The sequence below is a fragment of the Dromiciops gliroides genome, chromosome 3 (assembly GCF_019393635.1).
Source record: "Dromiciops gliroides isolate mDroGli1 chromosome 3, mDroGli1.pri, whole genome shotgun sequence".
Taxonomy (NCBI): Eukaryota; Metazoa; Chordata; class Mammalia; order Microbiotheria; family Microbiotheriidae; genus Dromiciops; species Dromiciops gliroides.
The window spans coordinates 612,992,253-613,015,439 of record NC_057863.1 but is presented as its reverse complement, the minus strand read 5'-3'; the positions used below and the strand labels follow the sequence as shown (position 1 = coordinate 613,015,439).

At 40.4% G+C, this 23,187-nt stretch overlaps 1 protein-coding gene across 33 annotated transcripts in view; it reads right to left on the bottom strand.

Moving 5' to 3' along the window:
* The window catches only part of EIF4G3 (eukaryotic translation initiation factor 4 gamma 3), a 378,410-nt gene that overhangs the window by 179,955 nt on the left and 175,268 nt on the right, over positions 1-23,187 (bottom strand). For all 33 annotated transcript variants that reach the window (XM_043990697.1, XM_043990692.1, XM_043990693.1 and 30 more), the window contains one exon: positions 233-328. In XM_043990697.1, coding sequence (XP_043846632.1) covers positions 233-262 — 30 coding nt within the window. In that variant the 5' untranslated portion in view covers positions 263-328. Of the gene's footprint in view, positions 1-232; positions 329-23,187 lie in introns of those variants that run through there.

The following is a 23,187-nucleotide window of genomic DNA, read 5'->3' as shown; positions in this document are numbered from 1 at the left end:
GAAAGAAATCCGTCTTCTCCCTTTTTTTTGGGGGGGACACAAAATTTTAAATGAAATGTTCCAATGGGGAGGGCTCTGAAAATGCAATGCAAACCAGTAGGAACAAACACTTTGGAACAAACTTCCAGAATTCCGTGAAACTATTTTGGAGAGAAACACCAAGCTACTGTACACAAAAACCAGACAAAAGGCGATAGAGAAATCTACTTGGAACTAGTTTATATTCACTTACCGGAGAGCGGGTTTGAGGCTGTGAGTTCATTGTCTGAGGGGCTTGGGGATACACCAATGTGGTTGGAGCTGCATTCTGTCCAGAGGGATAAGGGGTCTATCAAAAAAAAATAATAAAGTAAGATTACTATACCATTTGTAAAAATTAGAGAAGGCAACCAGATACATAGGGCTGGGTGACACAGGATCAAGAGTTGCAAGGGTCCCTAGAAATCACCTAAGCAAATTTCCTCATTTTACAATGAAGGAAACTGAGGCCCAGAATGCTTGGAGTTAGTGAGAGAACCAGTATTTGAACCCAGATCTTCTATGTTCAAACACTCACTACACAATGCTTCATGAACAATGATGCATCTGAAGCTTGCAGCATTACTAATAAATGTGGTCTACGGTTCCTCCTCTTGCAATCTAGATTTATCACCATACAGATTAGTAGAAATGCAATACTAATGGAAAATACTTTCAATGTTCTTTGGTAGAAACTGCTGGCCAACAGTTCCAACCCAATAAGCGTTGATTAAACACCTACTATGTGCAAGGCACTATGCAAGGTGCTGACAATAAGACAAAACAATAAACTGTGCCCACCTTCCAGTAGTTTACATCCTACCGGATACCTAGAGCAAGTGGCATATATGGGCAGCTATAGAAAGAACATTGGATGCAGAGACCAGATCCCACAGGTCACCATGTGGGTGACCTCAGTTAAATCACTATACCTCTTTGAGGCTCTCTTTCCAAGCTGGCAAAATGGAGATCCAAATAGTGGGATCATTCTTTCTTCAAAAGGGCCTTGTGACAATGACCCCCAGCAACCTCAGAAACATATAATAAGCACAACGAATGCTCCCAGGCACACCCAGACATGGAGCACCCTGTGACATGAAGATTTTCTCACAGCCACCCATTCAATGGGATAAATGATATGCCCCTGACATCTAACTTCTACAAGCTATCCATTCTTGTAGGATTTGCCCACAAGCAGGGAGTAGTGTTTAATACAGATTTACCATTCTCAGGACTCTTACTAATACTGGAGCTATAATCTCACTCTATGTGGTCCCATAGAAAAGTAATAGATATGACTCACTCAACAAATCATCATGCAAAATGTAACGGCATGGACCCATAGTCCATGGAGAGCCCAGAGAAGCAGAGAAAGGAATCTATTAACTAGCACAGACTAAAGTCAGCAGAACCAAGAAAACAATATATGCAATGACTAGGATGACATGAAACACCCAGACTGAAGCTGGTCATTGCCCTCAGACCTGAGCAGCTCTCCCTTCTCCACAGAAGTCTGGAGCTACGGGTGTGGAATATTGCAAACAACACCAATCATGATTAATGTGTCAGCTACTACTGATGAATGGATTGGGGGGGGGAGTGCATTCTATTTTTAATCTCTGTTATAAGTAAGGGATGGGTCACTGAGTCAGGGGGGGAAGAGGGATATATTCAGAAACAAATAGTAAGCAAGTACCAAAAGGGAAGTGAATAAAAATAGTCAATAGTCAACAAACATTATTAAGTGCTTATGATAACTACTAGGGGGTATGAAGCAAGGCAAAAACAGGATCACTACCTCAAGATTCTTCCATTCTAAAGGGAGAGACGACATACACAAAAATAATGATGCACAACCAAGACAAAGACAAGTGTAACTAGGAAGTGTAACTCTTAGGAGGACAGTGTAACTAATGTAACTAGGAGGTCCCCTCAGAGGGAAAGCAGTGGGGGTTGGAGAGGAAAGGGTTCCTGGACAAAGTGGAACTGTCAGACAAGGCAGAGAGTGGAGGGAAGAGAAAGAGCCTTCCAGGTAGGAAGGACAACCAAGGAGAAGGCAGAATGAGGAGGCATGAAAGCCTGTGCCACTGGGGCCAAGAGGGTATGTACAGGAAAGTAAAAGGAAAATAGAAAAGCAGAATGTGGCCATGCCCCAAACAAAGCATTTAATGGTTGATTCTGGAGATGATGATAGCCAAACAATGGAGTTTACTGGGTAGGGAAATGGTATGTCGACCTGTCAGTCAATAATCAATCAATAAACACTTCCCAAGTACCTACTAGGTACGAGGCACTGTGCTAAGCACTGAACATTAAAAAAAAAAAAAAAAAAAAAAAAAAGGAAAGCTAGTCCCTGCCTTCAAGGAGCTCATAATCTAATGGGGGAAGACAACAAGGAAACTAATATATACAAATAAGCTATATACAAGAAAAAGGGAAAAATTTTAAAAGAGAGAAGGTGGGGCGGCTAGGTGGCGCAGTGGATAGAGCACCGGCCCTGGAGTCAGGAGTACCTGAGTTCAAATCTGGCCTCAAACACTTAACACTTACTAGCTGTGTGACCCTGGGCAAGTCACTTAACTCCAAGTGCCTCACTAAAAAAAGAAAGAGAGAGAGAGAGGGCATTAGAATTAGGAGGGACTGCTGGAAAAGGCTTTTTGTAGAAGAAAGGATTTTTGTTGGGACTTAAGAAGCCAGTGAGCAGAGATGAGGAAGGAGAACATTCTCAGCATGTGAATTTGACTGAGTTGTTCACACACAAAAAGGTGAGAGTTAAGGTGCTTTCAGTGACCTGAACTTTAGAAAGATCAATTTAAAAGATGAATGGAAGATAGATTGGGGTGAGAAGACATCTGAGACCAACAGACCAACCAGCAGACTGTCTCAACAGTCTGGACGGAAGGTGATGGGGCCTACATCAAGCAAAAGACAGAAGGGGTGGATATATTGGAGACATGAAGGTGGAAATAGACTGACATATGGGGTGACTCAGAGTGATGAGTCAAGGATAATGTCCGAGTTGTAAGCCTGGGTGACTGGAAGAATGGTGATGCCCTTGATAAAAACAGAAAATCTATCCAAAATATTTATAGCAGCACTTTTTGTGATGGCTTATAATTTGAAATAAAGTGGTTGCCATCAACTAGGGAATAGCTAAGAAATCTAGGGATTGAATGGAATGTAGAGGGATACTGCTGTGCTATAAGAAAAGATGCATGTGATAAATACAGAGAAGCCTAGGAAGATCTAGATGAACTGATGCAGACTAAAGTAAGCAGAGTCAAGAAAACAGTATACACAATGACTACAACAATGTAAATGGAAAAAACAAACACCCAAAATTCAAAAGTAAATGTAACAAAATATAAAAGATCAAGCATGATTTGAATAAAGAGAGATGAAAGGACACACCCAACCCACCCCTTCATGGAGATGGGAGGTCCACAGGTTATTACACATCCAGCATGTTTATGAATCTTTTCAATGTATCGATTAATTGTATTGAATTTTTTCTTCCCTCTCTGAAAAACACTATTTGTCATATAGGATGGCTCTAGGGGGGTAGTGGGGGGAATGCTTGGGATAAGCATCAATAAAAACTTTCAAAAGAGAAAAAAATTAATAAGGGGGTAGAGTTTTCAAGGGAAAGACAATGAGTTCTGTTTGTAAATGCTGAAGTTTGAGATATCTATCTATGGGTCAATCAGCTGGAGACGTCTGATAAATAACAACAGAAGTAACAGTAATAATAGCTTGCATTCACATATTATCTATTATATATCAAACCCTGCACTAAGTACTTTATACATACTATATCATTTGATCATCTTAACAATCATAGGAGGCAGGTATCATTATTATCTCCAATTCAATTAAGGAAACTGGGGCAGATAGAGGTTGTGACTTCCCCCAAATCATATAACTAGGCAATGTCCAAGGCCGCATTTGAACTCAGATCTTCCTGTCAGCCCCCAGTGTTCTGTGCACTCTGTTATCCCCCCTCCCCAACCTCCCCAGAAACCTGGCAGTGGGTAATGCAGACCTCAAAAAGAGAGCTTATTGGCAGCACAAAAAGATTCAAGAATGCTCTGCCTCGAGATTGTCATTAGTCCAGTGAGTTAGAATTGAAGAAGATAAGGGCCAAGGACAGATGTGAAGTCTCATGGTTATGCGAATGAGTTGGATGGAGAAACACAAAAGAGACTGAGGAGGAGCAGTCAGAGAGGTAAGGGGAGACCAGGGAAGTGATATCCTGAAATCCTAGAGAGGAAAGTACCAAGGAAGAGGGGCTATCTGATGGCGTCAGAGACTGCATAGAGAGCAAGGAGGAGGAGGAGGAGTAAGAAAAGAGCAGCCAAGGTAGCACTTATGAGACCACTGCCGACTCTGGAGAGAACCGTCTCAGTGGGGAAATGAGAGGAAGTACAGGCACCAACCATATGTGTCCTCCTCAGTCATGAAAGGGAGAAGAGACAGAAGTCATTGGCTGGCTGGGAGGGTTTTTAAGAATGTGGGAAGCCATCAATGGGCATGTTTTATGGGCTGGAAAGCGGCCAACAGATAGGGAAGAAGGGAAGGACAGGAAGAGAGTGGAAATAAGAGCAGAGGACAACCAGCTCGAGAAGGCAGGATGCGACGTAATCACTTGTGCACAAGGACACAAGCTGACTCTATCCTGAAACAGATAAGGAGAGAATAACAGTAAGAAGCACCTAAGCCATGTGAAATGAGGAAGACAAGTACAAAGTACTCGTGGGAAAGGGCCTCAATTTGTTCAGCCAAGTGTGAGACCAGGTCCTCAGCTGAGAGGGTGGGAGGAGGTCATGTGTGAGGCTGAGGAGGGAGGAAGAGGCCTGAAACACTTCATGTAGTGAGAGGGGTAGCAAGTCAAGGAGGGAGGTGAAAATGGGCTGCCCTTGTGCAGAGAGGGCCCACTTAGGATTAGGTAACATGAACTGATCATTGAGCCAGATTCGTGGTTCACCATTTTCTCTGGCTCCATTAGAAGAAGGTGGATAGGGGGTGGCTTGGTGGCACAGTGGATAAAGCACTGGCTCTGGATTCAGAAGGACCTGAGTTCAAATCCGGTCTCAGACACTTGACATTTACTAGCTGTGTGACCCTGGGCAAGTCACTTAACCCCAATTGCAAAGAAGGAGGAGGAGGAGGAAGAGGAGGTAGATGGTAGGAGTAAGCCACGGCTGAGTCTTGTAAGGTAAGATCACTGATCAGTAGAATAAGAGAGCAAAGGACCTGAGTATGAAGGACAATGTACAGGGAAAAGAACAAATATTTATAAAGCACCTACTATGTGCCAGGCTCTGTGCTAAGTGCTTTAGAAATATTTCATCTAATCCTCATGGTTATTTTACAGTTGAGCATACTGAGGCAGCTGGAGAAGGAAATGACAAACCACTCCGGTATCTTTGCCAAGAAAACCCCAAATGGGGTCAAAGAGAGTCAAACATGACTGAAAAACAACTTAAACAATAACAAACTAAGCCAGAGGTTAAGTGAGCTGCTAGTGAACCCCCACAGCTAATCAGGGTCTGAAGCTGGATTTGAACTCAGGCATTCCTGACCTCAGGCTCAGAACTCTATCTAATGTACCACCTAGCTGTGTCACCCAGGGGTCAAGATAGGGAAGGGAGAGAATGAGGCTACAACAAGGATGATGGCCTCAGAAAGAACTGACACGGGACAGGGTGGTAAAGCACAAGTAAAGGAAAGATGTAACGAGAAGAGATTAAAATCCTGAACTGGATGTCTAAGAGACGTCCCAAACTCAACTCACTCTCTTTTGTCCTGTCTTCTTCGCTTGCCTGACACTGTGCACTGCCCAGTCTCAGTAACCACAGCTCATAGTCTAGGTCCATCCTTGTGGAACGATTGGAATGACGCCACCTGCTGGAGACTTACTGTAGAAAAGCTCTGCCATGAGGTGAAGGTCTCTGAGGGTAAGACCACGAGTCTTTTCTTTGGCGTCAGGAAGTGACGTCTGCTTGTGGGAGGAAGAAAGGGGAGGCTGGCGCTCTGACTCGATCTCTTTCCTGGGGACTCTGGCGGAGAGGGGAGCTAGGAATGCGCTCTCCCTTTAATACATAGATGAATGTAGGCCTTTCTCTCTCTCTTTACCAAATTCTTATTCTCCTTAATAAATGCTTAAAAGTCTAACTCTTGCTAAAGCTTATAATTTATTGGCGACCACTCATTAAATATTTTAGACAGACTAGCTATAATTTTAGCCCTTACACTTGATTTCTCCCTTTCTACCTCCCCAATCTCCTCCCACTGCCCTCTACATACTCTTCCATCCAGGAACTGGCCTCTGGGCTCTGCCTCCCAGACCTGGAGCTTTCTCCCTCCTCATCTCTCCTTTTAGGCTGCCCTGGCTCCCTTCAAGGGCCAGCTTCTATCCCAACTTCTGCCGGAGCCCTTCTTGATCCCCCTCAGAGTTGCTGGCTTCCCTCTGAAATGAATTTCAGTTTCTCCTGTACAGTGTTTGTGCACAGGTCTCATTAGAGTATGAGCTACTTGAGGGCAGGGGCTTCCTTTTGTTTTTCTTGGTATGCCCAGCACTCAGTACGGTTTCAGGCATTAACAAAGCTTCTTGACTTGATCTGACCTATTCAATAAACAGCAGGGGCTCCTCATTACATCTCTGATCCAATAGAAATCCCTCTAGCCTTGAAGCTCTCCATAATCTGGCCCCTCCCTACTGCTCCAGCCTTCATTCATCAGCTTTCTTGCACTTCCTCATAGGACACACCATATTCTGTGTGTGATTCCACACTAACTTTTCCAATGCCTGTAACGTCCTCTCCCCTCACCTCTAGCAAAAGATACCTTCTAATAGGATTCCCTTTTCCCTGCCTCCAGCTATTAGAGCACTTCTTCCCAGATGGCCTTATATTGCTTTTGTACACACTCCATAATGTTTGTAAACCTCTATGTTGTCTCTCCCATTAAAAGAGAAGCTTTTGTTTTTGCATCCCCAGCCCTTACTATCAATGCTTTGTGACTGACTGAGGGTAAGTGGCAGAGAAGGGGATTGAAATAAGGGTCCGTGAATCTCAGTTCAGCACTCTGCCATGACCACAATCTGATCATTCTTGGGAGAATTGCCATCAAGCCCCAGATACAGATCAGAACCTACTTAGCAAATGTGTCTCCTCCTCCTAGTCCCACTACCATCACTTATGATCACCCACCTAGACTTCTGTAGGAGCCTCCATCCAAGTAATCCCTCCCTCTCTCTCCCTTCCCCTTCTTCTCCTCTCCCTTCACCCTTTCCCCTTCCTCTCTTCTCTCCCCTTTCTTCCCTTCCTCTCATCCCTTCCCCTCCCTCTTTTCTCCTTCCCCTCCTCCCCCTTCCTTTCATCCTCCCCTTTCCTTCCCTCTCTCTTCTCTCTCCCTTTCTCCTTCCCCTCCTCTCCCTCTTCCCTAGGGTCCTCCTTCCCCTCCTCTTCCTCCACATCACTACTAGAATAATCTTTCCTGTAATCCCAGCACTGAGACCTGGCTCCCTCCTAATAACACAGCCTCGCTCCCTTCCAACAGGGGGGACATTTCCCACTAATTCCCACAACTCACAGGCTGAAGTGGGAGAGCTACAATGTTCCTTGGTGCCCTTTGTCCCGTTCAGGTTCCGTCTCTATAACTATCACTTGGGTAACCTCTCCACTGAGATTAGTTCAACCCTGATTGCACACCCAATAAAAATCCCTGCGGCTAGAGCCCACTGCCCTCCTGACAGCTCTTCCCCCCTTTCCTTTACAAGTTCAGCAGTGCTGGCGCACAGACTTTCTCCTGACCTCATCCTGGAGGATTTCAACACATATGTATCTACACTTTCCCATGCCCTGGCCTCTCAGCTCCTCAACTTGCTCCCTTCCACCCACCTCAGCACCCCACAGGCATGGCTGTACCCTTCCTCTTGCCATCACCCACAAATAATCCATTTCATCTTCACCATGACCTCCCATTCTTCTGCCCCTTCATTCTTTCTCAGACCATCACCCCTGCAGTGACCACACTCTTCTCCTTGCCCATCTCCAACCTGGACCAGTGCACCTCAACACTGTCCTCTTCTCTTTAAGCCCTCACACCATTGTTCTTTCATGCCCTGCCAAGCAGACCATCCACTGCCCTTTGACCTACTCACCTGCTGCTGAAGGAAGAAAATCACAAAACCATATGAACAGAAGACACCAAAGATTTCTATTACATGATCTCCACTAGGCCTTCACTGCCACTAGGCATTTAGTAACCCTCCCCTCCAAAATTGACTCATTATCCTTCTTGCCAGAGCAGATCTTCCAAACCTCTTCATCCTTCCTCAAACCTCCCACAGGTCACCTCCCCTCACCCTCTCAGCACAGAACTTTGTCTCATATTTCACTGAAAAAATTGAGGTCATTTGTCATGATCTCACTCTTCTGTCCTCCTCAATTCACTCCTCCAAATGACTTCTGCCACTACCTCCTCCTTCACCTCTCTCACATGATGATGGGGTCCTTCTGCTGGCCAAAGCTAAGCCTTCTATATGTACAAGTGATGACGTTTCACCCTGTCTCTGCTATCATCTACATTCTCATAATTATCTGCCATCTTTCCTTGTCCACCAGCTGCCCACAAACAGGTCCATGTCTCCCCCATTCCTCTAAAAACCAGGACTTGAGCCCTCTAACCACAACTCCATAGTGCTCATCTCTTTATGACACAACTCCTTGAGAAAGTCATCTTCAATCGATTCCACACACTCTCTTTTTAATTCTACAATCTGGCTTCCAACCTCATCACTCAAGTGCATCTGCTCTTTCCAATTTGACTGACAGTCTCTTGACTGTCAAAACTTATAGTCTTTTCTTTTCTTTTTTTTTTTGTTTGCAGGGCAATGAGGGTTAAGTGACTTGCCCAGGGTCACACAGCTAGTGAAGTGTCAAGTGTCTGAGGCCGGATTTGAACTCAGGTACTCCTGAATCCAAGGCTGGTGCTTTATCCACTGCGCCACCTAGCTGCCCCTAAAACTTATAGTCTTTTCTTAATCCTTATCCTGCTTGACCTCTCTTGACCACTCTTTTCTTTTTTTTATCCAAGAATCTTTTTATTATGTTTTTTAGTCATTCATGCCATGAATTCATAGGGGATTGTTTCCAACAGCTCAGCTTCCTTGCCATTGGTTCTCACAAAGTGTGCTTCTCTGGGTGGAACAGGCTGATGTTTCAGTTGAACCCAGGTGTCTTTTTCTTTGGCTTCCTTCTTCTTCTGGTCATTTTCTTTTACCTTCTTCAGGAAGCTATCTCTGCTCTAAGAATGCTTAATATGCTCAATATGCACATTAATTCTCTTGGCTAGAATCTTGCCCTTAATCTGTTTGTTTACAACAATGCCTACAGCATTGTTGAGTAACATCATAGACCCATCCAGTCTTGCCATTGTAACATTTGTGGGGCATTCCCTGCTGAACTGTGCTCATACCCTTGAGATCTACAATATCACCTTTCTTGTATATTCGCATATACATAGCCAAAGGGACAACACCATGTTTTCTAAAGGGTCTAGAAAACATTTATTGTGTCTCTCTACTTTTTCCTTTTGTGTTCCTCCTTTTGGCAACTCATTCAAATGCTCTTTCCCTGGGAAGGAAGCTGAGAAGGGGAAAAAGCACAGAGCCGCAGAAGCCCCTTGTACCTGGAATGATCACTCTTTTCTCCTTGAGATTCTCCATTCTCTGCCTTAGATCCTATTCTCTTTCTATACCATTTTACTTTGGTGATCTCATTAGCGCCTATGGATTTGTTTATCATCTGATGAACTGATGATTCTCAAACCTAGCCCTAACCTTGCTGCTCTCCAGACTCACTAACTGCCTATTTCACAAGTTGATCAGGATTTCCTGCAGGCATCTTAAACTTACTATGTTCAAAACTGAACTTAAAAAAAAAAAAAAGGCTGGACAATGGCAGGGTCTTTTTTGGTGGACTGCAATCCTCCCAGCAGGGGGACCCGAGGTTATGAAGGCTACCTTAAAAGCAGGCCCTGGCTGCCTTGCTGGGCACATTTGCCAATCCAGAGAAAGCAAACTGATAGTATACAAAAGTAAATGAAGTCAGCCTGTCTCTAGACAGCACTAGGATGACCCAGATTCTTTCATCCCTTTCATGGGATTAGAAGATGACCAACTGAACATGGTTCTTAGATTTTCCATGGGTTAGACCCAGCTGGGTCCGAATAACCTCTTTCCTGCTCAGTGAGGCAGCTTACCTGTTGAGCATTCCATTCCTCACCAATGCTGACCCTCACTGGACAGTACAGAAGGATCCCTTCAGGGGCTCAAAAAGACCACATGTTATGTTCCATTTTCAGAAGAACAGAGATAAGCTGGAAAGCATCCAGAGAAGAACCACCAAGATGGTACCAAAGGGGGATGTACTGGACATTTAACCTGGAGAAGAAAAGACCTAAAGTAGGGCATGAGAGGACCTGTCCTTGTGCATTTGCAGAAAACGGACCCAGGGGGCACAGCAAAGTGTCTTTAAAAGAAGAACGAGCTACCTCCCGCCCAAGCAAGTCAATTTCTCCTCCTGGCAAGAAGTCAAGCTAGGCAGGTGATAGAAAGAAAGCCCTTGTTCAGGTATGGTTTGGATTAAATGGCTACTGATATCCTTCTGGTCCTGTGAGTCTGGGAAGTTTCTGACTCCCTGTCAGACTCAAGAATGCTAATAAGGAGCTCAATGGCAAGAGCAAGGACTGAAGTCAAAGAAGTGGATGGCAGCACTGGCCAAGTCTCAAAGGGAATGAAATAATCAGTTTTAACATGTGGGTCTAGTTTGGAGGGTACCACAGTTGCTGTTCATTTCAGTCATGTCCAACTCTTCATGACCCCATTTGGGGTTTTTGGGCCAGGATACTGGAGTAGTTTACCATTTCCTTCTCCAGTTCATTTTATAGATGAGGAAACAAAGGCAAACAGGGTTAAGTGACTTGTCCAGGGTCACACAACTAGTAAGTAATCAAGACCAGATTTGAATTCAGATCTTCCTAACTCCAGGCCGGGTACTCTAAGCACTGTGTCACTCATTGCCCCACCTAGCTGGCACCACAGTGCCTATGCACAATATTGATACTGAAGTAGTAAAGGATGTTCAAACACTCATCTCTCCAGCTGTGTTCGCACACATATATGTATGTGTACATTCAAACATATATACATATACACACATCCACACACACTCTGCCTTCAGCTACAAAGTTACAGTGAGTCCAATACTACAGGGCAGGCATGAAGTTGCGTGTCCTATCAGCCAGATGCTTTCTGCCACTATCTTCCCCTTCATCCCTGTCTTGCATGAAGAGAGGGCCCTCCTCATTGCCAAGGCCAACTCCTCCTCATGCACAAGTGATCCCATGCTACCCCATTTTCTCCAGTAGATTGCCCCATCTATCATCCTCATTCCCATTTAACTTCAGCCTCTCGCTGTCAGCTGGCTGCTTCCCTACTGCCCATAAACAGGTCCACATCTCCCCAAACCTCTTGCTTGATCCATCCATCCTCTCTAGCTATTATCCTCTATTTCCCATCCCTTTGGTAGCTAACCTCCTTGAGAAAGCATTCTACAGTAGGTGCCTTCTAACTTCATCATCAGGAGGGAGAGGGTAAGTGATTGTTGTCTATAGCGTCCAACCTAGTTGCTCTTACTTTAAATTTGTGCTATTGCACACATGTAGCCATCTTTCTTTTCACTGCAGGAGTGTTTATTGGGAATTCAAAATGACTTCTTTAATCTTGAAGAGTAAAACTCCAGTAAAAATCCAGAGTTATCAGTGATTTCGTAAGGGCCTGATCCATGGCTTTTTCTCAATTCACTGCCTCTGAGCAAAGCCAATCATCCTCTCCCTCCTTGATTGCTCTCTAGGTTTTGGGGGCACTGCTCTCTCCTATATGACTGAACCTACATCTAGGTCACACTCATCACTCAATAGAGGATATCCTAAATCTTCCCACTCCAAACTTCCCTACGCCTGTGAGGGTGTGAACATCCTTCTACTCACTCAGGGTCACATCCTTAATTCATTGCTCTCTCTCAGCCTTTGGATCCAATTTGTTGACAAAGCCTATTGATAGTTCCTTGCTAACATCTTTCCAACACCCATAGCCCCTTGGTGCAGACCCTCTTCATCCTCACACCAGGCCTGTTACAACAGTCTGCTGCTCAGCTGGCTTGCCCCAGTCACTCCCCACTTCAGTTCATCCTTCACTCAGCCATCAAAAAGATATTCCAAGAGCAGAGATCTGACCATGTCATTCTAGGGTGAAAACATGAGCTGGATTTAAAGAGGAGGCAGAAATAATGAACTACACAAGCAAATTAGGGAAGAAAGAGAAATGCATTCAGTCTGGAGGATAAAGTCACTTCAATTTAAAGGAAGAGAAAGATTTCAAAAGCAGGAAGTCAGAGAAATTGTCTACTTGACAAGAGGAAGAGCCAACATGAATCAAGGGAAGATGGGAAGGGGCAGGGTGAGTTTAGAGAGCAATTAGCAGTCTAATCTGGCTAGGACATGGAGCATGTAGAAGGAATCATGTGCAATAGGACTAGAAAGATCACGGAGAACCTTAAATGGCATGATTAGAAATTTGACATTTTAAAATTAAAACAATTAAAATTGATTAGCTACTCCAAAGTCTCATCAAAGCAACATGAAGGCCCTGGGCTATCCAAGGCTTGGCCAGCCAAAAGAATCCACTTTGGCAAGTTCTACAACACTACAAAGGTATCTGGTATGATCCCAACAGCAAGGTCTCTCTACTATCCAATAACCAATTTTGCTTAATATGGAGAAGCTGACCTCCAGTAGCCCCTCAGTAATGAAGAATTTTTAGAACATCCAAATATCAACATTACTGTCATTATGCTCAAGCATTAAGACCCTTGTGTCTAGTGATGCAATGAGTGGTTATAATACATTGAAAGAATGGAATCATGTTGAGTTTTGCATTCTTGCTACTAATGAATCTTGAAAATAGAAAGTTATAGATCATATGTATGACTTAGTGAGGAAGAGATATTTTATTATGGGTCCAGAAGGAATGAGAAAATACTATTGTATGATAAATCATTAAATGTATTTGCAAAAATATAACCATAAAATAACTTCTATAATAACTTATATGCTATAATATGTCACACAGAGAAGAAGGTAGAAAAATTATAGTAGGAATCTGACAAAACCTTCCAAATTAAATCAATATATACTTTAATATTGAGTGGCATCAATGCAAAGGTACAAATAAGGAAGTTTTAAAAAACTGGAAAAACAGGGGCAGCTAGGTGGCACAGTGGATCAAATCTGGCCTCAGACACTTGACACTTACTAGCTGTGTGACCTTGGGCAAGTCACTTAACCCTCACTACCCCACCAAAAAGACAAACAAATAAACAAACAAACAAAAAACCTGGAAAAACAGGATTCAGAAGAAAGAAACAAAACCCCAAAGGCTTATAACCAATAGAGAAAGCTAGGATTGACATAACATGAATAATTTCATCAAGATAAGAGCTGGCAGGTCCTCCTAACAAGGAGTACCAAAAATATATCAAATAATTAAAATGATAATAGTTCAATGAACAGTGAATAATTCACTACTAATGTGGGAGTCACTGCTATTAATAGCTATCAGTGTACAGTCAGACTACTGACTTGTTAAGAAAATAAAATGGAAGACTGAATGACCCAGGCAGTATATACAGAAACAATAATTTTGAAGGGCTAAAGGAATTAATTTTCCAAAGTATATAAAATAGAAAGAATTATTAAAGGTACACAAAATATTGTCCCTTATTATTTCACCACCCCACTCCAACCCCAAAATAAAGAATGGAGAAAATTTTAACAGCTATCAACCTGTTTGCCCACATAGGCCATCTCAACAAAATCTTTTCTGGAACAATCTAAAAGTCCAATGCGAGCATATTCGATAAAGGTTTGAGAAGAGGACAAGCAGGCTATAACAGTGACATTGGGCACTGGACCATAGCTTTACAGACATATAGTAGACTGTAGGACATGTTCTGAACTAATTCTAAAGAGGCATTTCATTCAGCAGATCCAAATGCCACCTTAAAGACCCTCTCCCAACAAGATATCTCCCATGCCTATTTCAAAAATTATACAAGATTTCTTAGAAGATACAAGGACAGAGAAAATTTTGTTTGATCACTACATGATTACCAATATCAAGCAAGCGATAGAACAGGAACACACAGCAGCCAGAGGTGCTTCACACAAATCACATCCAGCAGAGTCTAAATTTCCTAGAGGCTGGTGTCTTCTTGAATGCTCATTTGTGAGTGACATTATGCTGATTGTATGAAGCCCCAGAATACTTCAGAACTTCCAAAAGAGATACCAAATCATTTAAAAGTCCTATGAAACTAGACAAGCTAGGATTTAAAAAAAACAACAACTATCTATGGCTTGGGTGGGGAATATAAAGAGTGTACACAACAGTACAAAAATTTTCAAAAGATACTGTGAAAAAGCAATGAAGTGGAACAACAACTAAATAGGATGGAGCCTCTGAAACAACTAATATCAAATAATGAAATAAAAAATACTCAAAGTGGGGGCAGCTAAGTGGCACAGTGGATAAAGTACCGGCCCTGGATTCAGGAGGACCCAAGTTCAAAGCCGGCCTCAGACACTTGACACATACTAGCTGTGTAACCCTGGGCAAGTCACTTAACCCTCATTGCTGGGCAAAAAAAGAGAGAGAGAGAGAGAGAGAGAGAGAGAGAGAGAGAGAGAGAGAGAGAGAGAGAGAGAGAGAGAGAGAGAAGAAAAGAAAATACTCAAAGTGAGTAAAAGTCACATAAATTCAATCTATAAAGTATTGTCTAAGACTTACAAGGGGCCAAGTCAAGTGAATTTGATTACGAAAACTGAGGACTTTTATGTTAATGACTAAGGATCAGGTCAGTGCAAAAAGAACAGACAGGAAGGTAATTAATTCTAAGAGGACTTTTAAGGGCAGAGCCAAGATGGCAGAGTAGAGAAAGCACTCAGCTGAGCTATCCCAACATTTCCCTACAAAAAACTTTAAAATAATGCCTCGAATTGAATTCTGGAATGGCACAGCTAACTAAAGGTCAGAGTAAGGTGCTCCTCCGGCCCGAGAAAACATACAAAGTCTGAAAGAGAAATGTGTGACATGGTCAGAGGAAGCTGTCCCATGGTAATGAGGCTTGGTGATGGCAACAGAAGCAGCAGAAATTTCAGGAGCTCTCAAGCTGGAACCTAGTAACTAATCAGAAAGAGATTACAGGAAACTCCTATGGTAGCACTGAACACAGGACCAGATGGAGTTTGGCAACTTCATCGCCTATACCCATTTCTGGGTCGGTTTAAAAGTGGAGAAGAGTACTTCCTGTCAATAGGCAGTGGAAGCCATATGGGACAGTATCAGTTCTGGTTCTAAGAGATCAGTTGCTCTGAGGAACAGTATCAACTACAATACCAAGGGATCAGGGGTACTTCCTGGTAAGGACTAGGTGGACAAGGAAGACAGTGACCACACCTCTCCCCAGAGAAAACCACCCTGAGAACATTGAAAACCTCCCAACCCCCAGAAATAGCTCTGAAAACAGCAGCATGAAAGCTTGAGACAAAGCCCCTCCCCACCCTAAGCCAATAGCCCAACAATAACATAAAATTCCAAATCAAGAAAGAGAGTAGAAAAATGAACAAACAACAAAAAAGAACCTGACCAAAAAAGGCTACTATGGTGACTGGGAAGATGAAGACACAAATTCATTAAGATAAAATGAAGTCAAAACAGCTACAAGCAAAGCTTCAAAGGGGAAAAAATGTGAATTAGATAAAAGGCCAAGAAGAATTTCTAGAAGAACTAAAAAAATTATTTTAAAAATCAAATAAGAATGGTAGAGGGAAAATTAGTGAAATGAAGGCTAAGGAAGAAAATTATGAAAAGACAATAGCTTGGTGAAAGAAGGAAAAAAAATACTGATGAAAATAACACCTTAAATAACAGAATTGACCTAATGGTAAAAGAGGTACAAAAATTCACTAATGAAAATAATTCCTTAAAAAGCAAAATTGGACAAATGGAAAAAGAAATATGAAAATAATTACTTAAAAATCTGAATTGAGCAAGTGGAAAATAATGATTCTATGAGACATCAAGAAACAATAAAACAAAGTTAAAAAAAAGAAGAAAATGTGAAGTATCTCCTTGGAAAAACAACCAACCTGGAAAATAGACTGAAGAAAGATTATTTAAGAATTACTAAATTACATGAAAGCTGTGATCAAAGAAAGAATCTAGACATCTTATTTCAAAAAATTATCAAGGAAAATTGCTGTGATCCTGAAATCCTAAATTCAGGTAACCAGAGCTTAAATTGAAACTGAAAGAATCCACTCATCACTGCCTAAAAAATATCCCAAAATGAAAAAATCCCAGGAATATTATGACCAAATTCCAGAACTCCTTTGTGAAAGAGAAAATGCTTCAGACAAGAAAGAAACCATTCAAATTTCGTGGATCCATAGTCAGGATCACACAAGATTTATTAGCTACCACATGAAAGGAACAAAGGGCTTAGAATGATATTCTGGAAGGCAAAAGAGCTGGGATTATAACCATGAATAATCTACCCAGTAAAACTGATTACAATCATTGAAGGGAAAAAAATGGAAATTTAATGAAATAGAAGACTACCAAGCACTCTTGATGAAAAGACCTAAGCTAAATAGAAAATATGACTTTCAAATACAAGACTCAAGAGAAACATAAAAAGATAATCAGGAAAGAGAAATCATAATAAGGGACTCAAGAAAGTTAAACTGTTTAGCTTTCTATATGGGATGATGATAAGAATTTTAGCATTATTAAGACAGTAAAAAGGACTATATAGAAAGAGGGTACAAGAGTGAGTTGATTATGTGGCAATGATTCCAAAATTAATTGATAGGTGAGAAAAAGGGATGCCCTGGTAGAAAGTGAAAGGAAGAGGAAGAATGGGGGAAATTATCTCACATAAAAGAGGTGCTCAAAGAAGAGCACATCCCCCCCCCCAGCAGAAACCACAATGCTTCAATCTCACTAACATCTAAAGGTTCAAAAAGGGAAATGTGTATGTATACACACACACAGACTCACTCACTCCCTCTCTCTCTCTCTTTCTCTCTCTCTGTCTCTGTCTCTGTCTCTCTGTCTCTCTGTCTCTCTCTCTCTCACACACACACACACACACACACACACACACACACACACACACACACTCAACTGGTAATAGAAATCTATCATACCCAACAGGAAAGTGGGAAGGGAAGGGGATAAATAAAAAGAGAGGAGAGAGGGATGACAAAAAGGAGGACAGAAAAAAAAAAGAAGGCAGTGGTCAAAGTAAAACAGACTTTAGAGGAAGGACAAAATAAAAAGTGAGAAGGATAAACAGACATAAATAGGATTGGGGATTTCAAAATACAGTGCATAATCATAATTATGATTTCACTGGAATTAACTCACCTATAAAACAGAAATAGATGGCAGAATGGATTAGAAAAGAGAATCCAACAATATACTGTTTACAAGAAACACACTTCAAAAAGAGATAAACAGAGTTAAAATAAGAGGCTAGAGCAAAATGTATTATGTTTTACCAAGTACAAAGGGCAGGAATAGAAATCATGATATCAGACAAAGCAAAAGGAAAAATAGATCTATTTATAAGAGATAAGCAGAAAAACTACATCTTACTAAAAAGAACCATAGGCAATATCAATATTAATCATATACAGTAAAACTGTACTGGGCAGGGGAAGGAGGGGGGAGGGAGAATGAATGGAACATCAGCTTTTTCCTTCTCAGAGCTAGATAAATCTAACCATAAAATAAATAAGAAGTCAAGGAGATGAATGAAATTTTGGAAAGGGTAAATAAACCTCTGAAGAAAACTGAATAAGAATAGGAAGGAGTAAATCTTTTTCTCAGCTGCATATAGCACCTTCACAAAAACTGACCATGTATTAGGAGAAAGCTTCTTAAATTGTGGGTCACAAACTCATATAGGGTCACATAACTAAATGTGGGAGTTGTGAAAAATTTGGCAACAGTAAACGTCATACCTATTTTATATACCTATATACCCAAGGTCATGTACAAAAATTTCTCAGGGGAAAAGCAATTTTGAGTGTAAAAAGTTTAAGAAGCCCTATATTAGGACATAAAGACTTCACCAAATGCAAAAAAAAAAAAAGCAGAAATATTAAATGTAACCTTTTCAGACCATTTAATAAGGGCTGTGGAAGAACAGATTAAAATCCAGTTGGAAACTAAATAATCTAATACTTTTTTTTCTTTCTTTTTTTTTTGGTGAGGCAATTGGGGTTAAGTGACTTGCCTACGGTCACAAAGCTAGTAAGTGTAAAGTGTCTGAGGCCAGATTTGAGCTCAGGTCCTCCTGAATCCAGGACCGGTGCTCTATCCACTGCAGTGCCACCTAGCTGCCCTAAATAATCTAATCCTAAGGAACGGGTGGGTGAAAGAACCATTTTAATTAAATAAAGTGAAAATTAAAACAATGAGATAACATTCCAAAATCTGTGGGCTGCAGACAAAGCAATACTTAGGAAAAAATTTATATCCCTAAATGTTTACATCAGTAAAATAGAGAAAGAACAGATCAATAAATTGAACACACAACTAAAAAAAAAACATTAAAAAGAACAAATTAAAAAGCCCCAATTAAATACCAAATTGAAAATCCTGAAAAAAATCAAAGGAGATATTAATAAAATTGAAAGTAAAAAATCATTGAATTAATAAAACTAGAAGCTGTTTTTATGTTAAAAAAATAGGTAAGTCATTGGTTAATTTGATTTAGAAGAAAACCAAATTATTAGTGTTAAAAAAGAAAGGATTAATGCACCACCAATGAAAATGAAGTTAAAGCAATCATTAGGAGTTATTTTGCTCAATTATATGCCAACAAATCTGACAATCTAAGTGACAATTCCACAGTATCCATGATGAAAAATGCTAGCCTTCTCCAGAGATAACTGATGAACTATGAATGCAGATTGAAGCATATTTTTTTTTACTTTTGGTTGTTGTTTTTTTGAAACATGGCTAAATATAAAAATAAGTTTTACATGACCTCACATGTATAATCAAAACCGAATTGCCTTCTTAATGAGGAAAGAGAAAGAGGGAATGAATTTGGAAGAATTATTATTAAAACTATTTTATTAAAAAAAAACTATTTTATATGCAATTGGGAAATATTTAATAAATGATTTTTTTTAAAAAGGAAGATAATTCTCAAGGAGCTTGGACATACCATCAATACAGATTATGATGAAAACTGCAACATATCACCTACTTCAGGTAAGTTTAGCATCTATGAGATACCCAAAAAAAATCATCAGATCGATAGGAATATATACTAGAAGTTCACTAACTTTAATAAACCAGCAGATAATAAGTCTCCATACTACCAATACAAATACTGAACTATCCTTGAAAATTCAATAAATAAATCCATTAAAACTGACGCCCAAAACCACCTGGAAATGACATTAAGATTTAAGAAGAACACTGCTTATTAGATGCAACCATAAAAAAACCACTAAGAATTGCCAAACTATATGGGATGTAAAGCTTGTAAAATATAGAAACTTAACAGAAAAAAATAAAACCATGCGGGAGTGAGACAAGACACATGTCATTCCTTTTCTTGTATCTGCTACTAGGGTTGTCTCAAAGATGCTTTCAGTGAGTCTACAGATGATGAGTAATTAACATTCCAATATTCATGTTAAATCAGTTACCAAAAAAGTTACAAAAGGTTTCTTCATTCACTTGCCTAGTAGACAATAGAAACTGAAATTAAAATAATTATTATAATATATAATAATGTACATAGTGCTTCATGTTATCTTATTTGATCCTCACAACAACCCTGTGAGGTAGGTGCTATTATTAGTCCCCTTACATGAGAAAAATGGGGATAACATAGGGTGACTTCCCCAGAAACACAAAGCTATTAAGTGTCTGAGGCAGGATTTGAACTCAGGTCTTCCTCAGTCCAAGTCTAGCCGACTTACTGCACAACATAACTGCTTTATTATTTTGGAAAAACAAGAGCAAGATCCTTTCAAACAGATGACAGCAACTGATGGATAGAAAGGAAAGATAGAGGGAGAGAAGAAGGAATGATTTATTGAATACCTACTACATACCAAGCATAGGGCTAACTTCTTTGCTAATATTATCTTACTTAATTTATACAAGAACCTTGAGAGGTAGATGCTATTATCATCCCCATTTTACATATTAGCAAACACATGCAAACAGAGGTGAAATGACTTGCCCGGTGTCTGAGGCTACATTTCAGTTCAGGTCTTCCTGATTCTAGGTTTGGTGTTCTATGCAGTATGGCACCCCTTAACTGCCTATGACCTAGTTGGATTAATACTAGGGTTGCATAGGTGGTTCAACATTAGGGGAGAGAAAATCAACATAATTAATCATCCTAAAAACCAAAACATCAAAAATCACATGATTGTCTCACGAAATGAATATAAGGCTTTTAACACTGTCCAACATTAATTTATGCTAAAACCCTAGCAAGAGTTCAGGTCACATGATGAACAACATGGTGGACCAGGCATTTTCTTTGATCTTTTCTACCTCTCAAACCTTTGCAAAACAGAAATTGTGTGCCAGACAAAGAAAGTGTAGCTTTCTCTATGATTTAGGACACCCAGAACTCAAAAGACCATATATTAAAAAAAAAAAAAAAGAAATCCATAAACTGACACCTGCACCAAATTCCCTTCACACCTATTGCCATCTCACTACTAGCAGCAAGGCCACACCAGCTGATCTCTGCTGAGTATAAGAGAACCCAACCACACCCAATAGTATGTAAACTAGTCTCACTCCAGATTAGGGAACCTTCAAATGGAGCTCAATGGCACATCCCATGACAGCCCATATCTTGGAGCTCCAGAGACCCAGACTACAAAAATCAAGCCCACAACATTGGCCTCCCAGTGCCAGGTCTGAGAATTGAGCAACGGAGGGAATAGGTTAGGCAGAGTATGGGTGCTGTCCACTAAGCCAGGGGAAAGTACTCTATCACCAGCTGGGACCAGTTCTGCCTCCTCAAATTGTATAACATGAATTACCCCTAAGAAACCACCATCAGAGTGGAGCGAGTCAGAGTCAGAAAGTCGGCAATGAGGGAAACAAAAGACAAAAGCATCAAAGATCTCAGGAAGAAGAAAACTCAAAGATCTTAAACACAAGCAGATCAATGAACAGAAAAAGCATTTAACAGAAGGAAATGTGGCCTCCAGATCCAGTGAATGAATTCAGACACTGATGAATAAATACTGCTAAACAAAGATGGAAAATGATCCAAGACTCAATGAGACAGAAGACTCAAAGGAACCATAACATTATATTCCTAATTTGTTTAAAAGAGAAATGAGAATTATGACAGTAAAATATATGTCCCACATGGCAAAAATGAGCAGAATAGAAACATTAGAATCTATAATAGCAAGACTAACCCAAGGCAATCTTGAATAAGGTAAGTAAAAAGAATGTAAAAGGAAAATATGCTCACTATGCAAGAAAAACATGCTGATCTCCAAGACAAGGTGAATAGTGAATAGAGACAATTTAAGGATCATAGGCCTCACAGAAGAACATGATAGATCAAAAACATTAACATCGGTAATGCAGGAAATAATACAAGAGAACTGCCTAGAATTTCTCAAAAAAGAAAATAAAATACCAATTGAAAGAATTCACAGATTACCTCTAAGGGGAAAAAAAAGCCAAGGCTACAAACTCAAAGACAGATATTGGTTATATTTAACAATTCATTTCAGGAACAAGTTGGTGGGAAAATCAAGAGAAAAACCTTGAAAAACAAACAAAAGAATATTCAAATAATGCAAGACTATTCTGCATGCACCAGAAGACACAGGAGAGAAAGGAATACTATGTTCCAAAGACCAAAGGAGTTCAAGACATTGCCCAGATTTACTTATCCTGCAAGTCTGAGCTTAACCATAACTAAAAGAAAATAAATGAGCTTTCAATATTAAGTAGGCATTTGAAGTATTGGGAGGGAGGGACATGGGGGGGGGGAATGGGGTGTCTGAAGAGATTATTTGCTTCTCAAATAGCCCAGACAAAAGAAAGGCAGGAGTGGAAAACAAATGCATCAGCCAAAGATAGCAATAGCAGAAATTTCATTTATAAATGTACACAAAAAGACCAGAGGCAGAGGTGGGGCAGGGATAGCAGCCGAACCTGCCAAGGGGCAGTGTCTTTATCCCCTGTAGGAATTGGCTTTGTTCTCAGAGTGAGGCACAGGGGAAATGGTGAATCCTCTAGGCAAATTCTTTAAGGTAGTGACTGAAACCATTAAGAGGGAAGAGCCCAGAATGGAGAATTTAGAAGGGAGGAGGCTTCAATGAAGAACATAGAGAATAAAGAGAGATTAGATAATTATATGGCCCAGACTCTATGGGTCTAGAGTAGACAGAAGAGAAGACAGCTAATGAAGGAAAAGAAACCTTCTCTGGAAAGGGTTACCAAAAAAATTAAATTAAAAAACAAAAACTAATGAATAGTAAGGGGAATGAGGGAGAGGGAATCTATTGGACTGAGAAGAGTAAAAGAGAGAAAGAATCAAATAACTAAATAAAAACAGAAAAGAAAAATGAATAACCAAGATCCCAAAAGGAGTAATTAATTAGGAAGGGATCAGGGTGAGGGGAAAATAGAGCCACATTAAAACAGAACAATTAAAACTACAGCAAGAAAGGGGGGAAGGAAGGTAAGAACCAATGCTAGAGATAAACCAAAGAAAATATAAACATAACTCACATAACTTTAAATGTGGATGGATTAAACAATGCAATAAAACAAAAAAAGAGATAAAAGAAAACAAAATCATATAATCTCCTGCTTATAAGAAATACATTAAAAAAGATATATCCCCCATCCAAAAAGAAAAACACACAAAAACTGAGGGGATAGGAAAAAATGAACTATGCATCAAATGAATCCAAAAAAGGAATTGCAATCATGCTAACAAAGCAAAAAAAAATTTTAATTAA